This window comes from Neltuma alba, unplaced genomic scaffold (assembly GCF_004799145.2).
Source record: "Neltuma alba isolate B1F8T4 unplaced genomic scaffold, ASM479914v2 tig00012259_pilon, whole genome shotgun sequence".
In the NCBI taxonomy this organism is placed as follows: domain Eukaryota; kingdom Viridiplantae; phylum Streptophyta; class Magnoliopsida; order Fabales; family Fabaceae; genus Neltuma; species Neltuma alba.
In genome coordinates this window covers 417,692-443,430 of record NW_021636785.1, presented here as the reverse complement: position 1 = coordinate 443,430, position 25,739 = coordinate 417,692, and the positions used below count along the sequence as shown (strand labels likewise).

The 25,739-nt window shown below is 36.8% G+C and overlaps 2 protein-coding genes and 3 pseudogenes across 2 annotated transcripts; 1 reads left to right on the top strand and 4 right to left on the bottom strand.

Annotated features, from left to right (window-relative positions):
• Nucleotides 1-286: 286 nt before the first annotated feature.
• LOC114725643 (basic leucine zipper 23-like) lies at nucleotides 287-2,052 on the bottom strand. Its single transcript, XM_028912170.1, has 2 exons — nucleotides 1,960-2,052; nucleotides 287-1,367 (listed from the first exon to the last, which is right to left on the bottom strand). Exon 2 carries the CDS (start codon nucleotides 1,336-1,338, stop codon nucleotides 484-486), a length of 855 nt encoding a protein of 284 aa, XP_028768003.1. The 5' UTR covers nucleotides 1,339-1,367; nucleotides 1,960-2,052; the 3' UTR covers nucleotides 287-483.
• Nucleotides 2,053-3,729: 1,677 nt separating this feature from the next.
• On the bottom strand, nucleotides 3,730-7,791 carry LOC114725642 (receptor-like cytosolic serine/threonine-protein kinase RBK1; annotated as a pseudogene).
• Nucleotides 7,792-11,010: 3,219 nt separating this feature from the next.
• LOC114725645 (ubiquitin-conjugating enzyme E2 10) lies at nucleotides 11,011-12,909 on the bottom strand. Its single transcript, XM_028912174.1, has 4 exons — nucleotides 12,746-12,909; nucleotides 12,524-12,651; nucleotides 11,863-11,967; nucleotides 11,011-11,747 (listed from the first exon to the last, which is right to left on the bottom strand). Exons 1-4 carry the CDS (start codon nucleotides 12,813-12,815, stop codon nucleotides 11,604-11,606), a joined length of 447 nt encoding a protein of 148 aa, XP_028768007.1. The 5' UTR covers nucleotides 12,816-12,909; the 3' UTR covers nucleotides 11,011-11,603.
• Nucleotides 12,910-14,356: 1,447 nt separating this feature from the next.
• Nucleotides 14,357-18,142, bottom strand: LOC114725647 (rac-like GTP-binding protein RAC1; annotated as a pseudogene).
• Nucleotides 18,143-20,954: 2,812 nt separating this feature from the next.
• On the top strand, nucleotides 20,955-25,478 carry LOC114725657 (beta-galactosidase 13-like; annotated as a pseudogene).
• Nucleotides 25,479-25,739: the final 261 nt, after the last annotated feature.

The following is a 25,739-nucleotide window of genomic DNA, read 5'->3' as shown; positions in this document are numbered from 1 at the left end:
ACAAAATTTTCGAAAATCATAAAAGTAAAATGATCACAATAAAATGTTCAAGTGTACATCTCCCTCGCCTTCTCATGGGTCAAATGATCTCCTTAGCAGGTTAGGAGCCATGCATCCTTGACATGTTTACTACTCAGGTAAGTCTAAGTCATTATATTGCAACATTTACAAGCAATCAAGCACCATGCTTTCTTAGATGAAGTTATGAACTTAAAATTATGGTCAACAACCCTTCCAAAACCAGGGATCCTCTTTTGGCAAAAAAAATAAAACAGGCATCCTAGTGGAAGTTAAAGGTCATTGATCTGAAGATCTAACAATTAACCTTCAGCATTACATCCAGACATAACATTGAGATGGCCAAGATTTTATCCAGAAAAAGAAAAAATACAACAAGATAAACAGAAAGCATAGGATCACAAACAAAGATCAAACATGCTAGGCAGATTATACCATTCACTGGCAACTTGAATGGCATCAAGCTTATACATAAATTGGTATGAAATTAATAATCCATGCTAGAATCAGAGAGATAGGGGAATGAGGATTCACCTTTTTTTTATTTGCTTTAGAAGACTTGATATTGGACACCTCCTGTCCAACTCCACAGCCAGAAAGATCATTGAGACCCAAATTCTGGTTTGCTGGGCAGCGGATGCTTTCAAATTCACAACCATTCAATCCTTGCCCGTCAGTTGATAAATATTCTGTATTCTTGCCATCTGCTCCTGGATGAAGACAATGCACCTGATCACCACATTGCACATTACAAGGATTCATCAAATAGGAACCAGACGAGTGTGCAGTTGGCGGGTTCAAATTAGTTGATTTCTGATATGGAAATGATCCAATCTCCCCATCAATCCTTCCTCGAATGTCTACTAGCAAGCACTTTAGTCTTGCAATTTCAGCCTCTAAAGCAGACTGATTTTGCAACCTCTTCAACAAATGTTGATTCAAAGCTCTCAATTTTACAACCTCATCCTCCAAAGATGCAGCTCGGGCTTTCTTCTTCTCACGATACTTGCGAACTGCTTCACGATTACCTGAAGAACGTTTTTTTGGCTTCTTTTCTGCAGAATCTGTACCAGCACTATCATCAGTGCCAGCCTTTTCTTCAGAAGGTGCGGGAACAATTTTGGTATGCACATGATAACAAGTGTGGGTATGTGAATTATCAGGGCCAGGAGGGTTGCAAGTGTGAGTGTGCGTGCAAGCATGTGCGTCCTTTAAAAGCTCTTCAAAGAAACTATCCATTGAGCCAGTACTCTGAAGTTCTTCCATGTTTGGACCGGAGAATGTTCCTTGATTTGGGAAATCAAGCTCACCGTCATCCATGACGAATTCCCAAATATGTGTAAAGATGGGGACCTAGTCAGAAAAATGAGATTTATTATTTTGGTTTCTACAAATATCAGAAGCTGGTATTCAATTCCTTCTATATGAAGTCAACAGTATACGAATGAAGACATCCAAACAAATAAGAATAGCAAAAGAATGAAATTTATAGTCTTTTTAAAAACTTGAGCACCAAGCAAACTGCAAAATCCATGAAAATCTAAGAGACGAGCTTCAACGTGATGGGCTTAAAGAATTTTATCAATCCAGGTGGGAGTTTCTTTCAGGAAAGGCACGCAAACGACTAAATCAGACAATATAGAGAACTGCAGCGTATTGAATATATGCATATACGCTTCCTCGAATTCAAGAACAGACAGGCACGCATAAAACTAAATTAGCCGACAATAGAGCCATAAAGCTTTTTATTTTATATTGTTCATTCAGGTTAAAAAACTAGTGAGTGCAAAGCGAGCAGGCTCTGCTGGAATTTCAGGTTAAAAGTTCAGATGGTAACAGAATCGATCGAAAAAGAAAAGAAATAAAAACTAAATTAGAGAGATTGAGGTTCAAAACAAGAGCGAGGAATGAAAGGTAAATCAAGAGACAACTACATCTCAGCAAACCTTAAGATGAGAAGTTAGTGATGGCGCGACGGAGAGCGGCAAGCGAAACCCTAAGAAGAAAATGGCCACATTCTGCAGAAAATAGAGCAAACTCGAAGCACCAGAGCCAATGGATTGGTTCAGACTCGAGAGATTCCACAGATTTCTGTTTGTTTCGGGTCTGTCTCTCTCAGGGTCAGACTTCGAACTGCAATTGTCGACCGCTCACAATTTTTTGATTTATAACTATTCAAAATCGACATTTTTTTGGGCCGTATTCATTATCAGAATTGACAGAACTTGCTTTTTGACAACAAGAATTCACAGAGCTTGATCTACCAAAATTTAAAACTTTTTCCGGGCCTTATAATTGTTTTTGGCCTCTGCTATAAAAATGCAGGAGCTCCGTGGCATCATGAAAATCTGCACATTGTGGGTCCGCATGCCTAATGAAAGATTCTTAGATCGTAATCATAGCTGCGCATTTTTCAATATCGTTACTGTATTATACTATCTCGATTCTAATTATTAACAGTTAGTTGTTTAATTTGAGAAGATTAATAAAAAAATTAAATTAATTATTTGTAATAAATAGATGTTATCTTTTCAAAAAATATTTTTACTAATAAAATTTATTAGTTAGAATTACTATTGTTAGAAGAACTAACTTGAAAAAAAAAAATATAAATATGATAAACAAAATGAATTGAGATATTATATTTAAGATCAAAATAAAAATCAAGTAAGATCTTATTAAGTACTGGATGTAATAATAATGATGCAAATCAAACCTGATCGAATTAAAATAACGTAACTCTGTAACATTCCTCCACATTCCCCCCGCTACATTTTTTTTGGTTTTTTAACCTGAACCCTCCATTTTTGTTCACTATGGAATAAAATAGGTTTTTTTCATCCATCTGTGTGTGTCTATGGTATATTAATGTATAAAATCTCCGGAACACCTCATTATTCTTGTAAAACAAAAAAAATACGAGTATATTCCATTAGAAGCGTTGACCCGTATTTAGTTATGAAAACATTACTCTAATTCAATATGAAATATAGAATTATAGTTGTAAAACCAAAATATTTTGAATGCTGTTCAATAAAATAATACTCATGAAGATATGACTTATTTTGAGCTTCTTCTATTAATATAAAATATAAAGTTTCTCAAAATTTTTACTTTGTATAAACCATGAATAATATAATTTCCCAAGAATTTCATAATTTTTCTGTTCTTTTAATCTTTCCCTATATTCATTAAATTTCGTGATTTTTGGATCTTTAAACCTCTTTAAATATTAGAAAGATTATTACAACCATAAAAAAATTTCAAATTATTTATCCCGTGCATCATTAAAATAATTCAGTTACTAATAAAAGTAACAAAATTCCCCTGGATATGTGTTTGTTTAATTTTTAATTTCAAAAGTTTTGAATAAACTCACATTTGAATAAACTCACATCTAAGTCACTCACCTCACAAGAGAAACAGAGCATTCTTGCTTTTGACCTTTCATTCTCACCTTAGTAAAGGATAAGAGTCTTGCTGCGACAAGAAAAATAAAGGTTAAGTATCTGAGCCGCCGTAGCTCAAAATCTGTGTATTATTCTCAAGTCCTTGTCTACTTATTTTTCATATATATACACAGGAAACGCAACTCCACAATCCTTTTCATCGACCAACCACCTCATTGTTGGGTGCTCTATGTACTCAAGTATTATATGTTACGTATAAACGAAGATATCATAGATTTATTTTTCCTGAAAAGAAAAACTTCTAATCAAAACTGGATGATCTGCTCCATCTTCTTTCAAGTGTTCTTCCAAAGAAAGACTGTTACTCCGCTCTGTACTGCTGCTATTTGAAGTAGAATCATCATCAACATCAAGCAATGCAAGACTAAGGTGTAACTCTGCACTTGAATTTGGATACACTTCGTCGTCTATATTCTCCTGGTTTTCTGTATGCTCACTATCAAACCCTTGGGAGCTCAGAAAATTCTCATCTCTTTCTTCTCCTTCAAGGATCTTCAGTATCTGCACATACTTAACGTTATGAGCTAAAGCTTACTTAACTTAGATCATTATGGTATCAGGTTCATGATATCTTGAATTCAGATTCATCAAACATAAGTAGAGTTTGAAGTTTGAACATGCTTATTGCCTCCATGAAGACGAACAAAGAACCTTAACATCTTAAGCTGTTACCTGGTTCATCTTGGGACGAAGCCTCAAGCCCCTTGTATGCATAGATTTGCTGCCTTACCATTCTCTGCATTTGGACCTCGTCAATTTCCCCCTAAATGGAGTCCATAAGCTTTAATGTTTCCCACTCTCTATTATTGGTTTTGCCTGAAATCATTACATATATAAAATAGTTCATCTACTCATCTATGTATTGTAACAAAGTCAGAGTTATCTAGGTAGGATTAGTTTCTTACCCACGCGACCAAACTTCGTTGTCCTTTGCAAATCTCGGAACTGATTGGTTTCTTTCCTGAAATTAGTTCAAGAAGAACTACAACCGAAGGCATACACATCTATCTTGTCCTGTCACTTACTTTTCCATACATGAGTATTCAGGAGCAAGATATCCGAATGTTCCTACTACATCTTCCTTGTGTCAGAAAATATGAACTTGTGGTCCCCAAATTGCAAGCCCAAAATCAGTCAACTGCCACAATTTCAAAGAGGGGAGTTTAAAGTGATGTCATAAATTTTCAAACATACATGTTTCTTTTAACGGAGTTTAAAGTAATATTTACATACGTACTTGTGGTTCAAGCTCATGGGACAAAAGAATATTTGAAGACTTGACATCCCTGTGGATAACAGGCTTCGAAGTTTCGTTGTGAAGGTAATTTAGGGCTTCTGCTATGCCAACAGCCATATTAAATCTCTCTTGCCATGACAATATGGATCCATCCTTGTTCTCACCTACATGCATTATAATTTCAATTTAGCATCAGGTTATCCGAAAAGTGAAAATGAATAGGGGAAAAAAAACTGTTCATAATCTTTACCGTGTAAATTTTCCTCTAAGCTTCCTTTGGGGAAAAATTCATAGACAGAGATTAAAGCATTTTCTGCAACGCAAATTCCAAGCAAAGGGGTTATGTATTTGTGCTTCAAAGAGGATATTATTTCCACTTCCTGTGCAAAATCTCTACAAGCTTCTTTTGATGATTGTAAAACTTTCACTGCAATTGGTTTTCCATCAGGGAGAATCCCTTTGTACACACGGTTACTCCCTCCTTTGCCAATCAGATTTCCTGCAATGGAAATTCAAGTTCAGGTCTAAAACACAGAAGAACATGGAAAACAGCTCAGAAATCCTAATGCAGATTCAGTTTTTTAATTCTTTTTTTTTTTTTTTTAAATTAAAAGTCAAAGCCAATCAATTATAAAGAGGGATGGGCAAAGTTAGGGCCATGCCAGTTCAATATCTAACATGTTTCTATTTCTAACCATAATTAGCTTGGTCTATTAAATTTTTGGACCTGAAGAGAATTGAGAAGTCCAGGACTTGAGATCCTCAATGTTAAACCACTTGCAATCAAATGAATTCACGTCCAAAATCGCCTCCAAGTCCTTTGGCAGCTCAAAAGATAAAGAACGGGAACTGTTTTTCTGTCTGTCATCCTCAACATCACTGATGCCTCTTTCTGAGAGACTTTCTTCCGTGGATGAAAAGCAAGAACTTTTCTTTGGCGAACGATCTGGTAAGTTCATTACCCACTGTACTACAGACAAGTTCCTCGAAAGAGGAGTCTCTGATATTTCTGAATTAACTCTTCGGAGCAAGGGCCATCCTAGTTTCTGCTCACAGGGGTCACCTACAAACAGAGAGATTGCTCTTGAATACCCTTTCTTGCTCCCTTTAACACCGCCAAATACTTCTTTGAATTCTGGCACATCTTCTCTCGTCTCTTCATAAAATAATGATTTCACAGTGGCAACCTCGGAGTCTCCATATTCAGACAGGAATTCTTTGTCATCCATGCTTGTGAGGCTAGGCCTCGGATCTTGTATAAGACCTATCATCGTGGGAAACAAGTCAGTCGTGGTCTTTGGTCAGGTAAGAGCTGGTCTTCTTTGAGGACCAGAACATTAAAAATACCGAACCTGGTAGTTTAAGATTGGTACACCTTCTGAAGACAATTCTTCCATCATGGATGGCTACAACATCTGTGGTGGGTGGGAGTCGTTTGGCACAATGTTTTGCTGTGGCAGCACCACCACTGAAAGTGAAATATGATTTAGACTGGTCCGAATTTTTTTTAAGGGGAAAAAAAAATCAGATGAACAAAATCCAGTTCAAAATTTTGGAAAATAAAATTCCTTACCCAACCACTAGAGCCAGAGCAGAATTATTCTTTGACTCTCTCACAAGAATGTTTCGAACGGATCTCCCTCCGAAGATTTGACCTATGAGACTTACCTGAACCCCAGTTAGGCCAAGTTGCAATATGCAAATATCAGTCAACTTCCCATGAATACGTGTAAAAAACTAGCAAACTCGCATTAGCTCTCCAGAGATCCTTTTTAGATCACTTAAGAAAAGAACTCACATCTGACGAGTTGCTTTATTAAACTAATCCATTCACATGATAACTTTTAATCTCTGAAAAACTAAATGAGCTATACAATTCATGACCAAGTTGAAAATTTGCTCACACAACAGTTGGGCGCTGCATTGTACTTACTTTTTTCACATCACATAGGCCATCATAAACCTCCAAATAATTGTCCAGCAGGGGCTTATTTTTTGAAACTTGACCTGTATAAATGAAAGTGACAACAATAAGAAGGAGAAAAACACTCTGTTTCAACTAAGAAACAAAATATATAAAGTTACTCTGTACTTCGAACAGAACATGACTTCGTTTCATGAAAGTTTAGGACATGATCCCCTGAACTTTTTTTCCCTTTGGTTAAGGATTACCTGGACACTTGACCACATGAACTGCAACAACGCAGTCTCCAGGTTGAGCAACTTTGACAAGAGCCCAGTTTAGAAGCTGCCTGCTTTGGCTGTCGATTCTTATCCCCACCAACACAGTTCCCCTCTCCACGGTCATTGTTGTGCTTTGCTCTTCTGGATCAAATCACCTTTCAAATCCCAAAATAGCTATGAATTCTATTCCTCTGTGAATTCGCCGAACTCCAGCAAAGATAATCTTCTCCGTTTCCGAACGAATCATCTCATTCTCTGGAAAACAGGGCAACCATGGTTTAAACTAAGGCTTCCATTACTATGCACACTTTTAGAATACTATTTTCTGATTATAAATAGCACCCAGAACAGATTACCATTAAAAAAAATTACAGGATAACAGCCGTTAAGAAACACAAAACGGAAGGAGAAAACCCACCACAACACGTGAGATATGAAATTTTTAAACTTTTCTTAAAAGAAGAAGCAGGCATTAAAAAATGGAAAGATACAGAATGACAAACAAGACGAGACAAAGAAAATACACCTAAATCTTGAAGGCAGCTATGGTTTGAGCCTAACATGATTTTTAAACGAAATTACCGCCAAATAGCATCAGCTCACCTACTGCAACTAAATTTCGGAAGCTCACAGAGCAAATATATTTTAAGAAATAAGAAAAGAGTGGCGTTCTTGCTTCTTTGGACGATGATACTGAGTGAAAGGAAACACCTATCTTCTTTTCTTGTTTTCAAAACTAGAAGAAGGAAAAAAAAACCAAACAAAGATGAAGATGGTGATTATGAGGGAAGAAGCAAGTGTCGGCAAGGGAGAGAAATCTGAGGGGAAAGTGAGGGCGCAAAATTTTATGATGCTCAGAAAAAGAGGGAGATTGTTAGTAGTATTTTTGTCCTCCAATAAAAACCAGAAGTTTTCGCGCGAAACCCGTCATATCCGGTCGGATTACTTGTTACCGGCTATTATGTGTACCCATACGGCCTGCTTCACTGCTTCCACCACCCAGCTTCTCCTCCGCTACGTACAAATAAAAAAGTTTCACTTCATTTTTAATTTTTTTTTCCAAAAGAGTGACACAAGTTTGGAAGAGACAGAGACAATTCAGATTCTCTACCCATAACAATTTCGTTTTATGCCTACATCCATCGAACAATAACACAGTTTAATAAAAAAATTATATTAATCCATGGCACGTTTAAAAGAAAAGTAAAAAAGAAGAAGATGAAAACAAATTTAAAGACAATCAAACTTGCTGTCCTTTTCTTCTAAATATATTCTTTCGATCCTAAATATAAGATTATAAAATAGTCTTATATTTATAACCGGAAGAATACAAAAGATTCATCCGAATTTTTATGCAGATATGATTGGCTTGGCGCAAAAGATAAGGACTAGTTAACGGCTTTAGGTTAAGTTGGCAGTTTCCTGCCATAATAATATACTATATGTGAGATGCATAATTGTAAACATTCCATAACAAATCACAATAATTGAAATAAAAATACTTTACCCACTAATTAATCTCATATGAATCAATCATCGTGTCCATGCTTCGTGACAACCCTGATGATCATGATGATGCCATTCATGATTCGTTTTTATTCCAAAAAAGAATATAAATTTTCCATTTTATTTTTGTTTTCTCAAAGGAGAAGAAAGAACTACAATAGTGAGAGGAAAGGAGGAGGAAGAAGACGAGGAAAGAACTATGATATGCGAGAGAATATGTGTCACTAAATGAAGAATGTGATCTTATCTTACGCAAAAGGTGTGATGACATATAAATGTTTGGGAGTTATTATCCAATTAAGGTGATGGTAGTTAGAGTTAAAGATGATGACTTGTAGCCACCCCCAAAAGGTCTTTTAGGAGCCACAAATCTAAAAAGGCCAAAACCATATTTAAAAGAAGAAGCGGTGTCATAATGGTTGCTTTGCTCGTCAGAAGATGAGATGAATGCACTGGAATTTTTTCTGATATCTATTTTGTTACTTGACGAAATGGAAATCCATTCAAAGTTGGATTAAAAACGTTAAAAATCTGATGCACATGTGGGTCCTACAAATTCAAAGTCTAAAGTTCTGCCTTTCTTCTTCAATTTGTGCGACCTTGTCCCCCGTACAGTTCCTCTTTCTTTCTACCTTATCTCTTGTTAGGTCCAACAGAAACTGCCTTTGTTTGCTGTAATTGCTGTTTCACTTTCACACTCCTTTCATAAACAAAGGTAATTCCCTGCTCATATTTTTGGGTCAAATCAATATATTAAATTAATTAATCCAAAGTTCCCCTGTTGACCATGTTCAAGTGATTTATTATTATACTACTATTATATGACACAAAGTGATTAGTGATGATAATTAAGAAAGGAAGATTTAAATTGAAATGGTTGATAATAATTATAGGTGTAATGTGGCAGGGAATGTTTTACCAGGATGTTAGTTAGGACGGTGCGTCAGAACCAACAACTATATATGTATGCGACGTTGACAATGAAATTTGGAAAAACTTGTCCAAAGCCATCAGCTGACATCATTGGACAAAAACTTTGAGAATCGGAATTTTAAAGTAAAACCCATTACAAAATATGCTACTATTTTAATATAGAAAAAAGGAATGGTCCAAATTTTGAAAAGATGCATCATCAACCATATGCTCAGTGGAACGATCTATACCAAACTGTCCTTCTTATATTGTCTTCTAATCTTCAAATTTGATTCTCTGATTTCACTTTTCATTTCCTTCACTCCTCAGGTATTTTATCCAAAAATTCAACCTACAAGATAATATAGATTTTCGGAGCGCTTTATCTATAGTTGTAGTGCTCTATTTTTTTTAGTTATTGTTTGGCGTATATCTCTTTCTTTTGATTTGTAGCCATGGGTTTTACTCATGCCAGGAGAAGCTGGCTAGTGTACCTTTTATTCCCAAAATTGTTGGTTTTTATCTGATCTTTTGTTTGGATGATTGTAGCAGTTGTCTCAAAGGTCTCTCTATTTTGTCATATGAAACTACAAGCCGGTGTCTGGTATACGATAGTTATTGTGTGTCTGTCTTTATGTACTTGATTATCTTGTTTCATATAATATAATTGACTATTTTATCAAAAATGTTGAAAAATTTTGCTTATATATATATAAGCTCGTTAAAATTGTTCATAGTACAGTTCCTGTGGATGAGATGATATGTCAAATACTGGTTTTCCACACGCAGCATGTAGTTCTCATAAAATATTCCTTGGCTGGACTACTACTTCTAATTATATATATGCGAAATTGAAACAATTTTACTATGTGTGTATCTCGATCATTTTCCTTAATATGCAGTCCTATGGATGCTTTCGGTTTCGTCAATCGTCAAGGTTGATGTAAACTATGAATTTACGCATTTGAAGTGAGGGGGGTGATATGGCCCACTCAACTGCATCTTTGGAATCAAGTACAGGAGTTATTTTGCTTAGAGAATATTAGATTTGGACATGCCCTATTGTTTCTGCAATATCGCCAACCACAAAAAATCCTCCAACTTGCACTCACCATAACACTCTGTGAGGCTTGGCTTGATTTGCCTCAGATGGAATCACTTCAATTTCATTACTTTTTTTTTTTGTGTGCCCATCGTTGCAATTATATTAAAGGATTAATGGGAATTCAAATAATATGATCTGTTTAATATCTTCAATTATTGCTGCCTTTAGCTCCTATGGGAACTTTATATAATGAAGAAATGTAGCCACCTTGATCTGTTAGGTGTCTAATTAAACAAACTAAAATGGTTTTGGAAAAGCAGAACGATGACTTGCTATGGTTCTTGACTTGTTGCTGATAGAAATAATCAATAGTAGCAAGGAACTGACGTGTCGTTTTGATCCGTTCGGGAAAGTTGCATTGTTTATTAGCGAGTAGTGATATTTTCAACTCTTGAAATTGTACTCTTCCAAACATATCAACTTGAGTTCAGTACAAACGCGATCATAATTATACTAGATCATTGCGAAAGAGTTCATTTTCAAGACTACCCAGTGTCAAATATTTAACCTTCAATTGGAATACAAAATACCGAGTAATTTTAAGAGATATCAAGAAGAAACGCATCACGGGACGAACATCAAGGAAAGAAGAGTGGCAAATTGTTTTGGGATTTATAGAAAGGAGCAAGAAAAAGAATTAGTATTCATGTCGGTGTATTTCAGAACTGATGCTACAGAATGAGTTCAAGAGACACAAGGATTGTAACAACAAGAAGAAGCTATCAAGCATGCTGGAATTTAGGGAGTAAAGATATATTTATCACAGCATGAACGGGAATTCAAGATAGGAGGTATTAGCGCGTTGTTCTTGCCCAAAAAAGATCAACGGAAGGTTTTGGATCAAATGCAAAATCTAACGCAAGATATCAATAATATGAAGCAGGGATTAGGGGGGATGTACTTCTGCATGGCATCACAGAAAATGAGAGACTGGTGGGTCCATAGAAACAAGTTTAGGCAGGCTGTTTTGTAAGATGAAGAAGATCCGAGCATGTTTATTTATTCTTAGATAGAAAACTCGATACAATTACAAAGGTAAAGCCTTTAGAACAATTCTCATAGTCATAGGAGGGTGTACATGTATGGTAATGGCTCAGGTCAAGGCCACTTTAGTATAAAGGGGATTGATTTGGAGTGGCGGGAAAGAGAGGCAATTATTAGGAGAGTCTGATCAGCCCATGGCATACTTCTGGGTCCACCCTCTAGCAGTCGACTCATACTTCTGTTTGTCAGATTTGCACATATGAGCAATTTCTGGAACAAGCGGGTCATCTGGGTTCGGATCCGTTAGCAGGGAACAAATTGACAGCAAAACCTGTCATAAATATACAAGGGACAAGGATGTTAGACAATTTTTCTTAAGGAGAAAAATTGAAGTCGCTTCTGATATAGGGAATATAATGGATCCTTTAAGAGCTGCAAAACTTAACCTTGGATATGGTGAGGGCAGGGCTCCATTGTTCTTTGAGAATGTCCAGACAGATATTTCCATTGCTGTTTATATTGGGATGGAACACCTTCGTCCTGAATGCAACCTGCCAACAGCTCTTTTAACATCAGCTGTCTGCTATAAACATTGGGAAGAAATTCGAAAGTTTAAGACAAATTATGAAGCATCAATATTTCAAGACTGAAACTGTATCATATGCGACTGTTGTAGATATGATAGCCAAGTATGTTTTCAAAATCTACTTATCAGAAGACAAACTTGAGTATGTATGGCAAGTAACAAGAGAATGAATATGTGGGTAAAAATAAAGGAAAAATTATCAGGAACTTATGTAAAGACTTCAAAATAGCTTTCAAATATCATAAAACTATGTCATTTTTATATTTCTTAAAGTTACCAAGAATTTCTAGAGTTATTAACAGATCTGCCAACTGTTACAAGATAATTTTATTCATCGTAACATAGAAATAAACAAATAAATAAATTTGTATGTTTAAGAAATATGAGCGGCACCTTTAGGAAGTATTATGGATGATTTAATTCTTGAAAAGAGCTTTGATTTGTAAAGTTCTTATCTATCATTGATATAAGTCGAGTCTTAAACTATTATTTTTCCCAAGAGAATAGCTTGTGGTGCATACCTTGGGAGGCTTGAAAGGGTAATCAGGAGGAAAATGGATGGTAACAAGGAAAACACCGCCAGCATAGGGACTGTCATTAGGACCAATGATGGTTGCTTGCCAATGGAACATATCCTCTCCAACAGGACCTGTTTGTCACCATAATAGCCATATCACAACACATTCAGGGGAAATCAAAGGAAAAAGAAGAACCAGTTAAAGTTGTTTTCACGTGTGCTCTACCTGCACTGCATGACGTTGGGGGGTCTCTCTGCAAGTCTTTGAGCTCCTTCAGAATTCTCTTGGACGCCATTAACGTGGGGCGAGGAAGAGGAATGCAAACCAAATGAGAATTATGGTAAGCTAGAAAACAGGCACTGCATATTTAATGGAGGGAATGGGCGGGTGGTTTCCAGGGAGATGTTGAGCGATTTCATGAGTTCCATTTGTCCACTGTTGACTCGTGAAAGTGGGCACAGTATATATTCCTCAACAAATGGAGCAAAATAAGATATCAAGAATCTATCGCCTTTCACAAATTATGTGGGAATTTGAAAGATGTTTGCCATTTCACACTGTTTTTCAAGTTTTCCAAAGCCTTTTCTGTCCCCAGTTTTAATTGACCATAATTAAATTAAGATCAGCAAGTAGTTACAGAATCCCGTATCACATCAATGATGCTGAGAATACCATTAAGTATTCTACTCAGATATTTTTTTTAATATTAAATCAATAAAGTTGAGAAGTAAATTTTTATGAGGGATTGGCGTAGCACTCAAATAATTTACGTAAAATAGTAAAATCCAATTACTCCGTGGGATGGGACCATATTACCACATGCCAGTTGCCAAAAATACAACTGTAAAGGCATGAGTTTCTTTCCAGCATCCTAGTGAGATACTACAAGGCGCACCTTCCTGCTTCTTTGCCCAATCAAAGCTTTATATGTATATGCAAAAGTAGCAGCTCAAGTTATGCAAGTTTGAACACAAAGATTTCAAGATATTTGCAATATCCGAAGTTCAAGCTTACTGAGAAAGAATAAATCATTGTCGGAGAAAGTCATCCTTAATCTCAAGTAAAATTAGTTCAACACGTGTATCTCTCTGTCTTTTTGAGCAAAGTTCTACTACAAAGATCACGAGGAGAAGACAATTGGTGGGGGTGAAAGAAATCCCAAGCAGCCTGATAGCATCAGCCAACCCGTGAGTAATAAGGCCGAGCTAATCATAAGAATGTATTGAGAGCACTTTTTTTTCACTAGACCCTTCTTTTAAAATCAAGTTTATTTAAGAATCTTTCAAATATCACCGACTCGAAAAACAGACAACGCTGAGAATCTGATAAAGTTGGAGAAACATCGTGTGCCATTCCCTCTGAAAAATGTCAAGGGCGATGTACACTCCCCTGTCCAAGTATGTAAAGTTGCTAATAACTCTCCATTACACTCTTTCTATTCTTACTATAAGATATATTTAACTAATTTAATTTAATTAAAAAAATTAGATAAATCAGTTAATTATAAAAAAAATATATTTTTTTGTTCTAAAACATCATAATCATCTTCTTTGATATCCTCCTCTCATCTCCTACTCAATCAACAAGGATAATTTAAAAAAATTAATACATATAAAAAATAGATATTATATTTATAACCAATATCAACTCAATAATTAGGTAACGGAAGGGTATATTCTTGTGAGTTCAGATTTCTTGTTTCAAGTACAGGTTTTATTCAACTCGCTTGTCATTTAACTTGCCTCAAGTTGCAAGTTTTCTCAGCTTTTCGTCATCTGAGAATTTTTTATATTAGATAATTCAAGCTAAGCTTTTGGTTAGACCGCTGCAGATACATTTTACAGAATTAACACTAAAGAGAATGAACTGCAATCACTCTGCTAAACAGCTCATAACCATAATTACATATTACATAGTTCACATCCAAAGGAACGTTATAGCATATTAGATTACAACATGAATAAAGTCATGCCCACAAACGAAATAGCCTCAATAGAAAACGTCAGGGAAGCAGCAAGCTTGTACGTGAAGGGTTCCAAACGTCTCGACATCATGCCCATACAGATACACACACAAACAACTAACTTGGATGCTCATGAGTCACAAATACAGTCAGTGTTGGAGCCATGGAGCAATTGCTTCCTATAGGGTGGAAACAGCATATAAATAGCATAGTGAAGAGTGAAGACTACTGGTAAATGGCTAGGGTCATGTCATCCTCCAATAACTAGCATGTAAAAACAAGGGAAGATCTCACAAAATAAAACAGGCCTTTTGCCCCTTTCTTTCCTCTTTCTTCTGCTTCGGGGGCTGGAGAACAACTTGGATGGCTGCATCAAAAACTGCTTCCACATTCTGTATTCACACAAGGATTGGCATCAATCATGTTATAGCATGCTTTTACTCCATTAACTTTAAAGATGCAAATAACATTTATTTACCATCTGAGTTTTTGAACTACACTCAACATAAACAGGAGCGCCAATAAGTTTTCTTAGTTCCTCCCCCTTCAAAAAAGATAGAGAATAAGAGCATTCATCAGTAAGTTTAAGTTCCGACTTTTAACTAACAAACAAAGGCTAATAGACAAACAGAACACATAAAAGCAGTAACATACACCTGAGCCGTGGTGATGGGCACTGCACCAGGGTGGTCTAGAAGGAACTTCTCATCATCCCGAAGATCTGAAAGACAGATTCAGCTGCCATGATTCATCAAAGCAAACTAGCCAAGAATTGTCTAAAAATGAATCCATCAACTACATGCTTTTAGCCATATATTTAGGAGGAAACATATTCCTAAAGATGCTATCTGAAAACTATTGACAAAAATTTTGGCGCTGTAAACAACACTTTTGTTATATGATACTTGAAGTGGAAATTCAAATAATTCATGAATTCAAGATTATTTGCAAAACATTATCCTACACCAATGCACTGAGTTGTGTAATAGGCAGCTACACTTCGTTCCATCTTAATCATCTGAGACACTACAAACGTCAAGACTTCTGAAGACTCTGTACAGAAAAGTAGAAAGGGAATTAAGATGAAGATTTACCAGGGCACTTTCGTCACTCAAATAAAAAATTCTGAACACAAATCGAATTAAGATGCTGCTATCTATTCACCATTTATCTTTTAATCATACGATAAGCTTCAACAATTGGGTAACATTCGCCTTTCCATCCCTACCATATCACAAACTTTGTCACGGTTATGCGGTTAATGAGAATACCTATCTCCATTAAGCATCATAAAGAAAAGCTCCTATATAGATCAGTATACAATGAAAACACCTAAGATCAAAAGATAAACATAAGTTCGTAGTAAGGAACTAATTGACTGGGGAAAACAGCTGAGAACTTTGGTTCAGTGGTCCTGACTTCATTGTTCTCTCAGCTATATTCTGATACTCACATGTTAAATTGGTAGGTTGGAGTAATAACATTATATTGAAAGTTAACTATCCCTAAAATTGGTTTACGGCATCATGTGTCTCTTGAAATTGAAACTCTATTGAATGGTTCCTCTTGGTCATAACTTGATGCCTATGAATTATGAGTGCACCCAGGTTTAGCCAGTCAACACCTGTATTAACATAGGCAATGCAAGTGAATATAACGAAGGAAGAAGACTCTAACCAAGTTTTGTCCCAACTAGAATAATTGGGACGCCAGGTGCAAAGTGCCTCGGCTCAGGAACCCACTGGAAAAAGAGAGAAGAACCCATTAGTACTGAAAAGAAAGGGACAGAACAAATATAAAAGAATAAAAACGCATCTTACTTTCTTGGCGACGTTTTCATAGCTTGCCTTGCTTATGAGAGAGAATGCTACCAGAAATACATCTGTCTGAGGATAGCTTAAAGGTCTTAATCAATCGTAATCGTCTTGGCCTGTTTCATGTCATTAAAACATCGGAACAGTGGCAGGACTCTTCAGAACGACCAAGAAAAATGAGACGTAACCGTTAATAGAAGATTACCAGCTGTATCCCAGAACCCCAGATTCACAATGCTTCCATTCACAAACACATTTGCACTGTAATGGTCGAAGACAGTTGGTACATAATCCTGTCGCCAATGATTACAAATAGACAAAGGATGTTTCAGTCATTGCATGTCAAGTTATGCTCGTATGAGAGCAAAGTGACAAAGGCAAGTCAAACAGAGCAAAGCGATGGATATTGAGATTACTGCATCATCAATTAAAATAAAGGAACGAAGTTTTAATGTCATTACTCAAATTCAAATTCATCAAGTTTCAAGAATTACAGGGCTTCCAGGCAGTGGAAACACTGCAGAATCCCGCCTCAAACAATGATTACATTTCAAAACAGAGAAACATTTAGAGGTGTTCAATTTGTCCCGTTCCGGTCTCGGAGAATTCGAGACGGGACAGGATGAAACAAAAAAAATTTCGGGACAGGACAAGTACGGGACGGGATCAGTATTTATTAATAATTATTATTAGATTATTTAATTTACTTATTAATAATAATTATTATTTTTATAGTGATTTTTAGCTCTTAAGTTATAATATTATCTTAACAAAATCTCATTCCTCAATAAAATAATTTATAAAGACATTATATAGTGTTTTTTTCCTGTATTTTTTTTTACAGTATTATTTTTATATCTTTTTTATACTATATAATTGAGCTTTCTACATAATATTTTTTTATGATGTTCTTATTTTTAGAAATCCAATAAAAAATAAGCATTATAATATAAAAAAATAATATAAAAAATTATTTTTTTCTTTTTTCTTTTTTTTTTTAAAAAAGAGAAGATGTCCCGTTCGGGTTCTGTCCTGGTCCCGACAGGATCGGGACGGGACACAGGACAAAATCCTTGTTTGATTCCTGCTTACCGGGCCGGTCCCGGTCCCGTCACGTCCCATGAACACCTAAAAACATCTAAGAGAGGAATTATCAAGATATAATCAGTATATCAATGGATATAAAGGATCTAGTTAATAGCACTGCGGCTGCTGATTTCCCAAACTCCACTTCAATGCAAGAAAATCGTGTCTAGGAAGAGACCAAGTTTCAAGCATAATTTTTTTCCCTTTACACTTTCCACCCAACAATCAATCACCGATCGAATTCAACAGTCGCCTTGAAGAAAGGTCCGCGAAGATTGCTTGATTATAGCAACTCAACGTTGCTTCTTTTGAACAAAGATTTGCAATAACAACTCGAGGCAGAAGGTCCAAGACAACAGAGCCGAGGAGACACTGTGAACAAGGGAAAATAATGGAATAAAGAAAAACAACGCAAGAACATTTCTTTTTCTTCAGAAACAACGAGCCCCATCCTCACAACTTCCTCGGTTCCACAAAACCCAGCAACAAAACGAGTTCGAATGCGAAGAATGTCAATCTCTCTTCATCTTTAATACATTTTCCTAGAGAACAAACAAATGAACTCACCGTAGGGAAAGTATTGGTGGTGTAGGAAATAAGCATGCAAGTCTTGCCGACGGCTCCGTCACCCACGGTGACACACTTTATGAACCTCGAGGCACTCATTGCAGTTCACTTCTTTGTTTACACCCAAAACTTCCTGGCTCCGATTTTAGCTTCTCCAGCTGGAAATACTAATTCATATAGCGGTCGTGTTGATCAAGTTCTGAACTTTTTTGGCATAGTGGAGGAGGGAACCAGATCCTCTCAGCGGCACTTTTTCTCAGTATCTTCTCTCAGAAGCTCAAAATCCTATCCGTTCAAATGATTGAATATATCATAATGCGCCACATCATGAGACTATCATGAGATGCATCTGAACCGTTTGTTTCAATTAAACCGTAGCCATTCGTTTTCAGATCCATTAAAACATTTTTAGACCCCTCAGATGCGAGCAGAGCAGCGGCCTTCTGCAGCTTTGTGGTTGAACATGGCAGGACTGCAGCTTTCTGATGAAAAAACTCTTTTTTTTTTTTTCAAAAAAGGATGACATCCTTTGTAAGTGAGCTTGCATTTTGTTGCTGGAATATGTAACTTCTTTGTTTTAAGATGTTATTCATTTCATGCGCAGGTTCTGCGTGCATTTTGTTTTTAGTTCTTCATTCAAATATAGAAGGAGGAGAATAAGAAGAAAGAAAAAAGATTTAATTATATTTATTTTCAAATTATAAATTCTTTTCAAGTGACTTTGTCTTCATTGCTAAAGTAAACGACTAAACGGGCCGCTGATAATCCCTTTATCAAATTAAAATTAAAATTTTCGAAGTTGTGAAAAAAGTTGCTTGGTGGAACTCACCTTTAATGTATGGAGAGATCAAGGGAACATATAAAGTAATGACTACGTTGAACATATAAAAGAGATCAAGTTCTGTCTTCTGAGAGTACTCTCATCAAAGCTTTCCCCTTCCAACGATGGCTGGTGAAAACTGAAAAGCAGAAGAACTCATCAATCTCAAAGGAACACAATCCTATAATTGCTTTTTCGTGCATTTCTCCCACGGGAAGCTCTCAACCAATGGGATAATTAAATTTTGAAGGAAAAAAAAAAAAAACAACTCAATTCCTTCCCTTCGTTTTCCTTCACTAAGCAGCCCAACTACCTGCTGCGTGCTTGGCCGTTTCAATAGAAGATCAGCCGTGCAAAGATAACTAAGCTTGATGGCCTCCTCCATTTGTTCTGTCAAAACCGTGTCGTAATCTTGAAGCTTCGTTCGTTCTCACCATTCACCAGTCCACTAACCCAAAATAACCAAAGTTTTTTCTTTTTCATCATGATAATCATCCCCAGCACGTTTCTTAACACTCATCAGCTCAAACAGCATAGTCCCAAAACAGTACGCATAAGTTTTTGTGTGGGGCAGTTCTGTTCAGGTTGGGAAAACTCAAGTGGAACATAATCAGGCGAGCATCAACATGTTCGAAAGCTTTAAGGCAATCTGATTCAGGAAAAAAAAAAAAAAAAGCTCCACTACAAACCCAGAAACTGCATTAGGTCGCAGAGCGGTCTATGCTTAGAATATTATACAATCATCGTTGCTCATCATCTGATTCAATTTCTCATCAAAATCGCTCCAATACAATCACCTCAATACAAAATCGCCCCCAATACAATCATCATTGTTTTGATTTTCTCCATCTACGACAGTGTTCATTGACGATAAGCACTCGCTTTTCAGTAGCGGACTGCATTCTTTAAATGATAGGAATTTGGCCGAAAGAAGGAATTAAATGGACGGTCGGGATTACAACAAAACGGACGGTTGAGAGACAGTTTTGAAACCACATGATGTGTCCCCTTTTGAACGCTCAGATAAATTTAACGAATAGGATTTATAGATTCTGAAAAATACTGAGAAAACCGATAGAGAGAAACCGGACCCGTGGAGGAGTCCCCGAAAGCAAAAGAAAGGAGACTCCGAGGACGGAAAGGAATGAAATGTCATCAATATGAAGTAAAAAGCAGAAAAGCGAATTCTGGGGACTGGGGAGCTGGACCCGGCCTGGAGAGCCAGCTCTTGCCAGCTGTAGTTTGTGATACCCACGTACTTCAATACCACAATCTCGGGCCCTGATTGGACCATTTAACCCACCGCCCGCTCTCCTTTCAAGTTTCGCTCTTCCCACTTTTTTATGCTTTCTTTTGGTAAAGATGGAAACTTTGTTTTCTGCTGCGTGATTGAAAACCTAAAATATGATTATCATTTGATTTTTTTTGTGAGCAAAGATTACCATTTGATTAAAACATAAAATTTTGGGCCAAAAATTAGAACGTAGAAGTTTAAGGAATATTTAATAGTTATTTACTACCTTTGGTCCTTAATATAACATTTTGTTTGGCTTTTATTTTGATCCTAAATATAAGACCCCAATTCACTTTGTCTCTCATATTTATATATTTTTTCCAAGATAATCCTTCTAATAATAGTATTTCTGGCCAATACACTTGATTAGTAAGGATATTTTAAAAAAGACAACACCTATTTATTACAAATAATTAACTCAACTTATTTTCTTAATCTCCTCAAATTAGTCAATTAGCTCTTATAATTAGGACCGGAGATAGTATTATTTTATGGTAGTCACAACTCCTTTGAATTCGGGGCAAGTAATCCCTTAAAAGGTATTCCTCCGGTCCTTAATATAAAACCTAATTATTGAGTTGATTTTAATCCTAAATATAAGACCTATTTTTTATATTTATCAATTTTTTTCTAAATTACCCCTATAGATACTCCCTCAACCATAATCAAGTAGAATAGAGAGGGAAGACATTAAGGAAATGATTATGATATTTTAGGAAAAACATGTTATATTTCTTATAATTAACTAACTTACCTAACTTTCTTAATCTAATCAAATTAGTTAAATAGGTTTTATATTAAGAATCAGAAAAGTATAATTATATCATATTGGTAACGAGGCAAGCTGCTGCTGCATAAGAGTTGGGGCCAACATTTGAAGCACGAATATAATGTCGCTTCCTTGTAAACTCACTGGACTCTTCCAGGTTACAATTTTTTTTCTTAGAAATTATTAATCAAATTCAAAGACAATGCTCTTTTAGAAATTGAATTGTCAGATTATTATACACACACACTTTTCAGAATTTAAAATTTAGACAAATTTTCAAATTAATTTTTATTATGGAATTTCTGTACAGAAATTAAGTTAGTTATTTGTAATAAATAGGTATTATTTTTTCTAAAATATTCTTGCTAATCAAATATATTAGCTAGAACTATCATTGTTAGAAGGACTATCTTAAGAAAAAAAACATAAATATTAGAAACAAAATTGATTGGGATCTTATATTTAGGATTAAAATAAAAAATAAACGAGGTCTTACATTCAAGACCAGAGGTAGTATTACTTTTCATTGATCAAAAGGTTTATCTTTCAAACTTGGTGCTAACTCTCGATCGCCAATTCTTTTTGCACGTCCTTTCATTTCAGCCCTCTTCCTGTGCGAGAGAGTACTTGAACTAAATATTTATAATTCCCTGATTAAAATATTTTATATCCACAACATTTTATTTAAAAATTAACATTAAACTAAATCATACATTTTTAAAAAAATGAAAATACATGTAATTTAAGGGAAGTTAAAAGGCAAAAGTCCAAGGTGGATCAGGGATCAAGCACCAGGGGCCAATACGTTTTTGTTTCCTTCTATGAATGTATTTTCCGCTCATGACTTTCACGGGGCTCCAAGCTAAACGATGTGTGATTGCGTAAAAATGGATGACAGACCCCGGGGGGGGGGGGGGGGGGAAGGCATTGGCGTCATGTATATTATGCAACTAATCATGTTTTTTTAATGTATTGAATGAAATTTGAAGTTGCATTATTCATAATGCATCGTAAATAGTATAACTTGATATGAATTTCATATTATATACATTGAGGGCAACCAAGAGTAAACCAGCTACTATATAGAAGTATTACGGGTGACATCCTTCTTATATACTCCTCTGATTCTAAATTTATATTATAAAATGAGTTTTACATATTTATAATCAGCTACTATATAGTAGAGGCAAACTGACAATGACCCCTTCAAGGTAACATCCTCATATTCTTCATGATCTTCAACTTTCAAGTCCATTGTATTTTCAGGAAGATAATGCTATGGTGTGTTCAGCCTAAACTGCGTTATATTAGCAGTTCCACATGGAAAAATACGTGTCAACAGTGAACCATAAAATGAATGCCGAGAAGATGTTTGCCTCCCAAGGAGGTCCCATCATCTTGGCACAGCTTCCTGTTCCTCTGAACTGGTTTTCCATATTATTATAATTCTTCAGAGATATCTATGAAGTCAGAAACGTGCCAGGCGATTCATTTTGCCGCAGATTGAAAAAGACTACAATCATGTCCAAGCAACTTAGGAAGGCCAGGGAGACGGTTACGTTCAGTGGGCTGCAAATATGGCAGTGTCAGAGAATGTCGGAGTTCCATGGATCATGTGTAAGCAAACCGACGCTCCTGATCCGGTGGTGAGTTTTTGAAGCCTTCTATGAATATGGACATTTCTTCCCATGAGATATCCTCTATATTTTCTGAGATTTTGCATGCATGTTCCGTTTCACAGATCAATGAGTGCAACGGAAGGCAATGCGGGGATACTTTTTCTGGCCCCAACAAACCGTACAAGCCTTCCATATGGACCGAAAACTGGACTGCCCAGTAAGTATATACATCCAGCTTATTCATTGCTAATTAGCAATGATAGTTCCAACTAAGGTTTAAGCACGTTTATGTTGGTAAATTGTCATTACAGATACAGAGTGTTCGGAGACCCACCATCCCAGAGAAGTGCAGAAGATCTCGCCTTTTCAGTTGCCCGCTTTTTCGCTGAGAACGGATCATTGGTCAACTACTACATGTTGACGATCTTATACCTATTAAATATTAATCAATCTTCCTTTAAATCTAAGCCAACGGGACAACCATAGCTTAATTCCAAACTCTCGTAGTACCATGGCGGAACAAACTTCGGCAGAACCAGCTCTGCTTTCACAACAACCAGTTATTATGATGAAGCTCCTCTTGATGAATACGGTCTGCGAAGAGAACCAAAATGGGGTCACCTCCGGGACCTTCACAGGGCTCTAAACCTTTGCAAGAAGGCTCTGCTCGGGGCAACGGCTAGAGTCACCAAGCTGAGCGCGCACATTGAAGTAATTAAGCATCTCTCGCATCAGATGGATGTCATTGTATTTGTTGACATTTGGCAAATCTTAAAGAAGGAAATGTTTGTCCGTGTTTTGCAGACTAGGGTCTTTGGGAAACCAGAAAGTGGTATATGTGCTGCTTTCTTAACTAACAACCACACACAGGAAGGAGCAAACGTAGACTTCAGCGGTCAGAGCTTTTTTTTGCCGCCACACTCCATTAGCATCCTCCTTAATTGCGAGACTGTGGGCTATAACACTCAGATGGTAACTTAATTGTTCCTCACATAACAAGATTTACTAGTTGGAGAAAAAAATTCACATTCTGGAGCTGAGGCCGAAGCTTATTCGCATTCACAGGTTGCCTCGCAACACAATTCGAGGAACTTCAAGAGATCACAGATTGCAAACAGCAAAAATTGGGAGGTGTTTACAGAAGCCATTCCAACTACCCAGGACATGCCGGCCAGTCAGAGTTTTCCTCTAGAACTTTACAGTTTACTTAAGGACGCCACTGACTATGCATGGTACACCACTAGGTGAGTTTCTTTCTCCCACCGCATAAACCCCCAATCATCTGGTGTATATCCATAAAAAATTGGTTATTGAAACTTGCGAAAATATTATTGTAGCATCGTGTTGAGTCCAGCAGACATGCCTAGGAAGAATGGAGTGTCTCCTGTCCTTCGTGTCCTTAGTCTTGGCCATTCATTGGTTGCATTTGTAAAAGGTGAATACGTCGGTAAGCACACAAAAATGAGAGGGTAAAGTGACAATTACTGTTTTAAGAGGAAGAATGGGCTTGATATCAAGGTATTTTGATGGTCTTAAGGAACTGCTCATCGCAGTCACCAGGAAAAATCTTTCGAATTCGAGCAAAATGCAAAATTTCAAGTTGGGGTCACTAGCTATCTTGGCTAGTACTGTTGGACTCCCAGTAAGAAGCATAACTTTATCTTTCCTCCCAGTTTGAAACACTTAATAAAGAGGACACTATGCAACTTTTATATTCCTTTCCCTTATCCGGGACAGTGGTGCATAAATGGAGCATAGGTATGCCGGACCCAAGTCTATAACCATCCTTGGTCTGAATACAGGAACCATCGATCTTACTGTCAACGGATGGGGTCATCAGGTAAAATCTGAAGATGCTTGGAAGAATGACAAAGTAAATACGGCGAAACACACACTGACACATTCAACACATGAAATAGCTGACGGCATCACATTGCAGGCTGGTCTCAAAGGTGAGAAACTTGGCCTCTTCACCGAGGATGGATAAAAAAAGGTACAATGGAAACCAGTCAATGGACGTCAACCAGCTCTCTCTTGGTATAAGGTATTGTATGCTTCGAGAATTATCTGGAATCATCAAAGTCATGCCATTAGACTTCCAAGTCTAATCATTGCACTAACCACATGCATACAAATATGATTTGTTTCTTTCCGAAAAGTATTCAATCAGCTACGAATGTTTTGGAACCAACCATTTATACATTCTGTATTCATTTTGCAGACATACTTTGATGCCCCAGAAGGAAGAGAACCTGTAGCCATTCGAATGAATGGCATGGGGAAGGGCGTGATTTGGATAAACGGTAAAAGGATTGGTCGTTATTGGATGAGCTACCTCTCTCCTCTGGGACAGCCTAGTCAGTCAGAGTAAGTAATATTATATGGATATCGAACACAACAAACAATAATATATGTACGGTCCAAGTGTCAGACACCCAGCATTCAAAAAAAATTATATCTGTTCATGTTCCGTGAAACTGCATGACTTTGTTTTGAGAGTTTCCAAGGTTGATAGAAAAGAAATGGATATTCAAGTCGATTACAAACCATTCATCATCAGGTACCACATCCCAAGAGCTTGGCTAAAAGACACAGACAATTCGGTGGTCATATTGGAGGAGGCGCCTGCAACAGCGAAAGAGATTGAGGTGGTAACCGTGGACAGAGACACAATCTGCAGTTACATCACAGATGATCACCCTCCCAGTGTCAAATCCTGGGGGAGCAAGAACAGTGAATTCCAATCCATAGTGGAAAAGGCGATCCCGGGAGCTGCACTGAAATGCCCGAACCATAAGAAGATTGTGAGTGTAGAGTTCGCGAGCTTCGGAGACCCCTGGGGTTTCTGCGGTGGCTACACTGTGGGGAATTGCAGTCTGCCAGGGACGAAGCAGATTGTGGAGCAGCAATGCCTGGGGAAAATGAGCTGTTCGGTTCCAATGGATCCCAAGGTTTTGTTGAAGAATGGCGATGCATGCCCTGGTGTGAGGAAAACTCTTGCTATCCAAGTGAAGTGTTCCCTCTAGAAACTTAAAGATTGACGAGGAAGATGAGTTTGGGTGAGAAACAATGCTTGGGGTTGGAATGGCGAAAAACAAAATTCCAGAAGCTCAAAGTCTTATTTTTTGCGGCAAATGATTCCTGAGATTCTTGACAATTTATTGGGTTCATTTGTTCCACAGATGCCTTTATTCATGCGTGATACATGATACAATCCATGCGTTTCTTAAGAGAGTTGAAATGAAGGACAAGGATCCAAAAAGTTCAGATACAGAGAGGAAAATAAT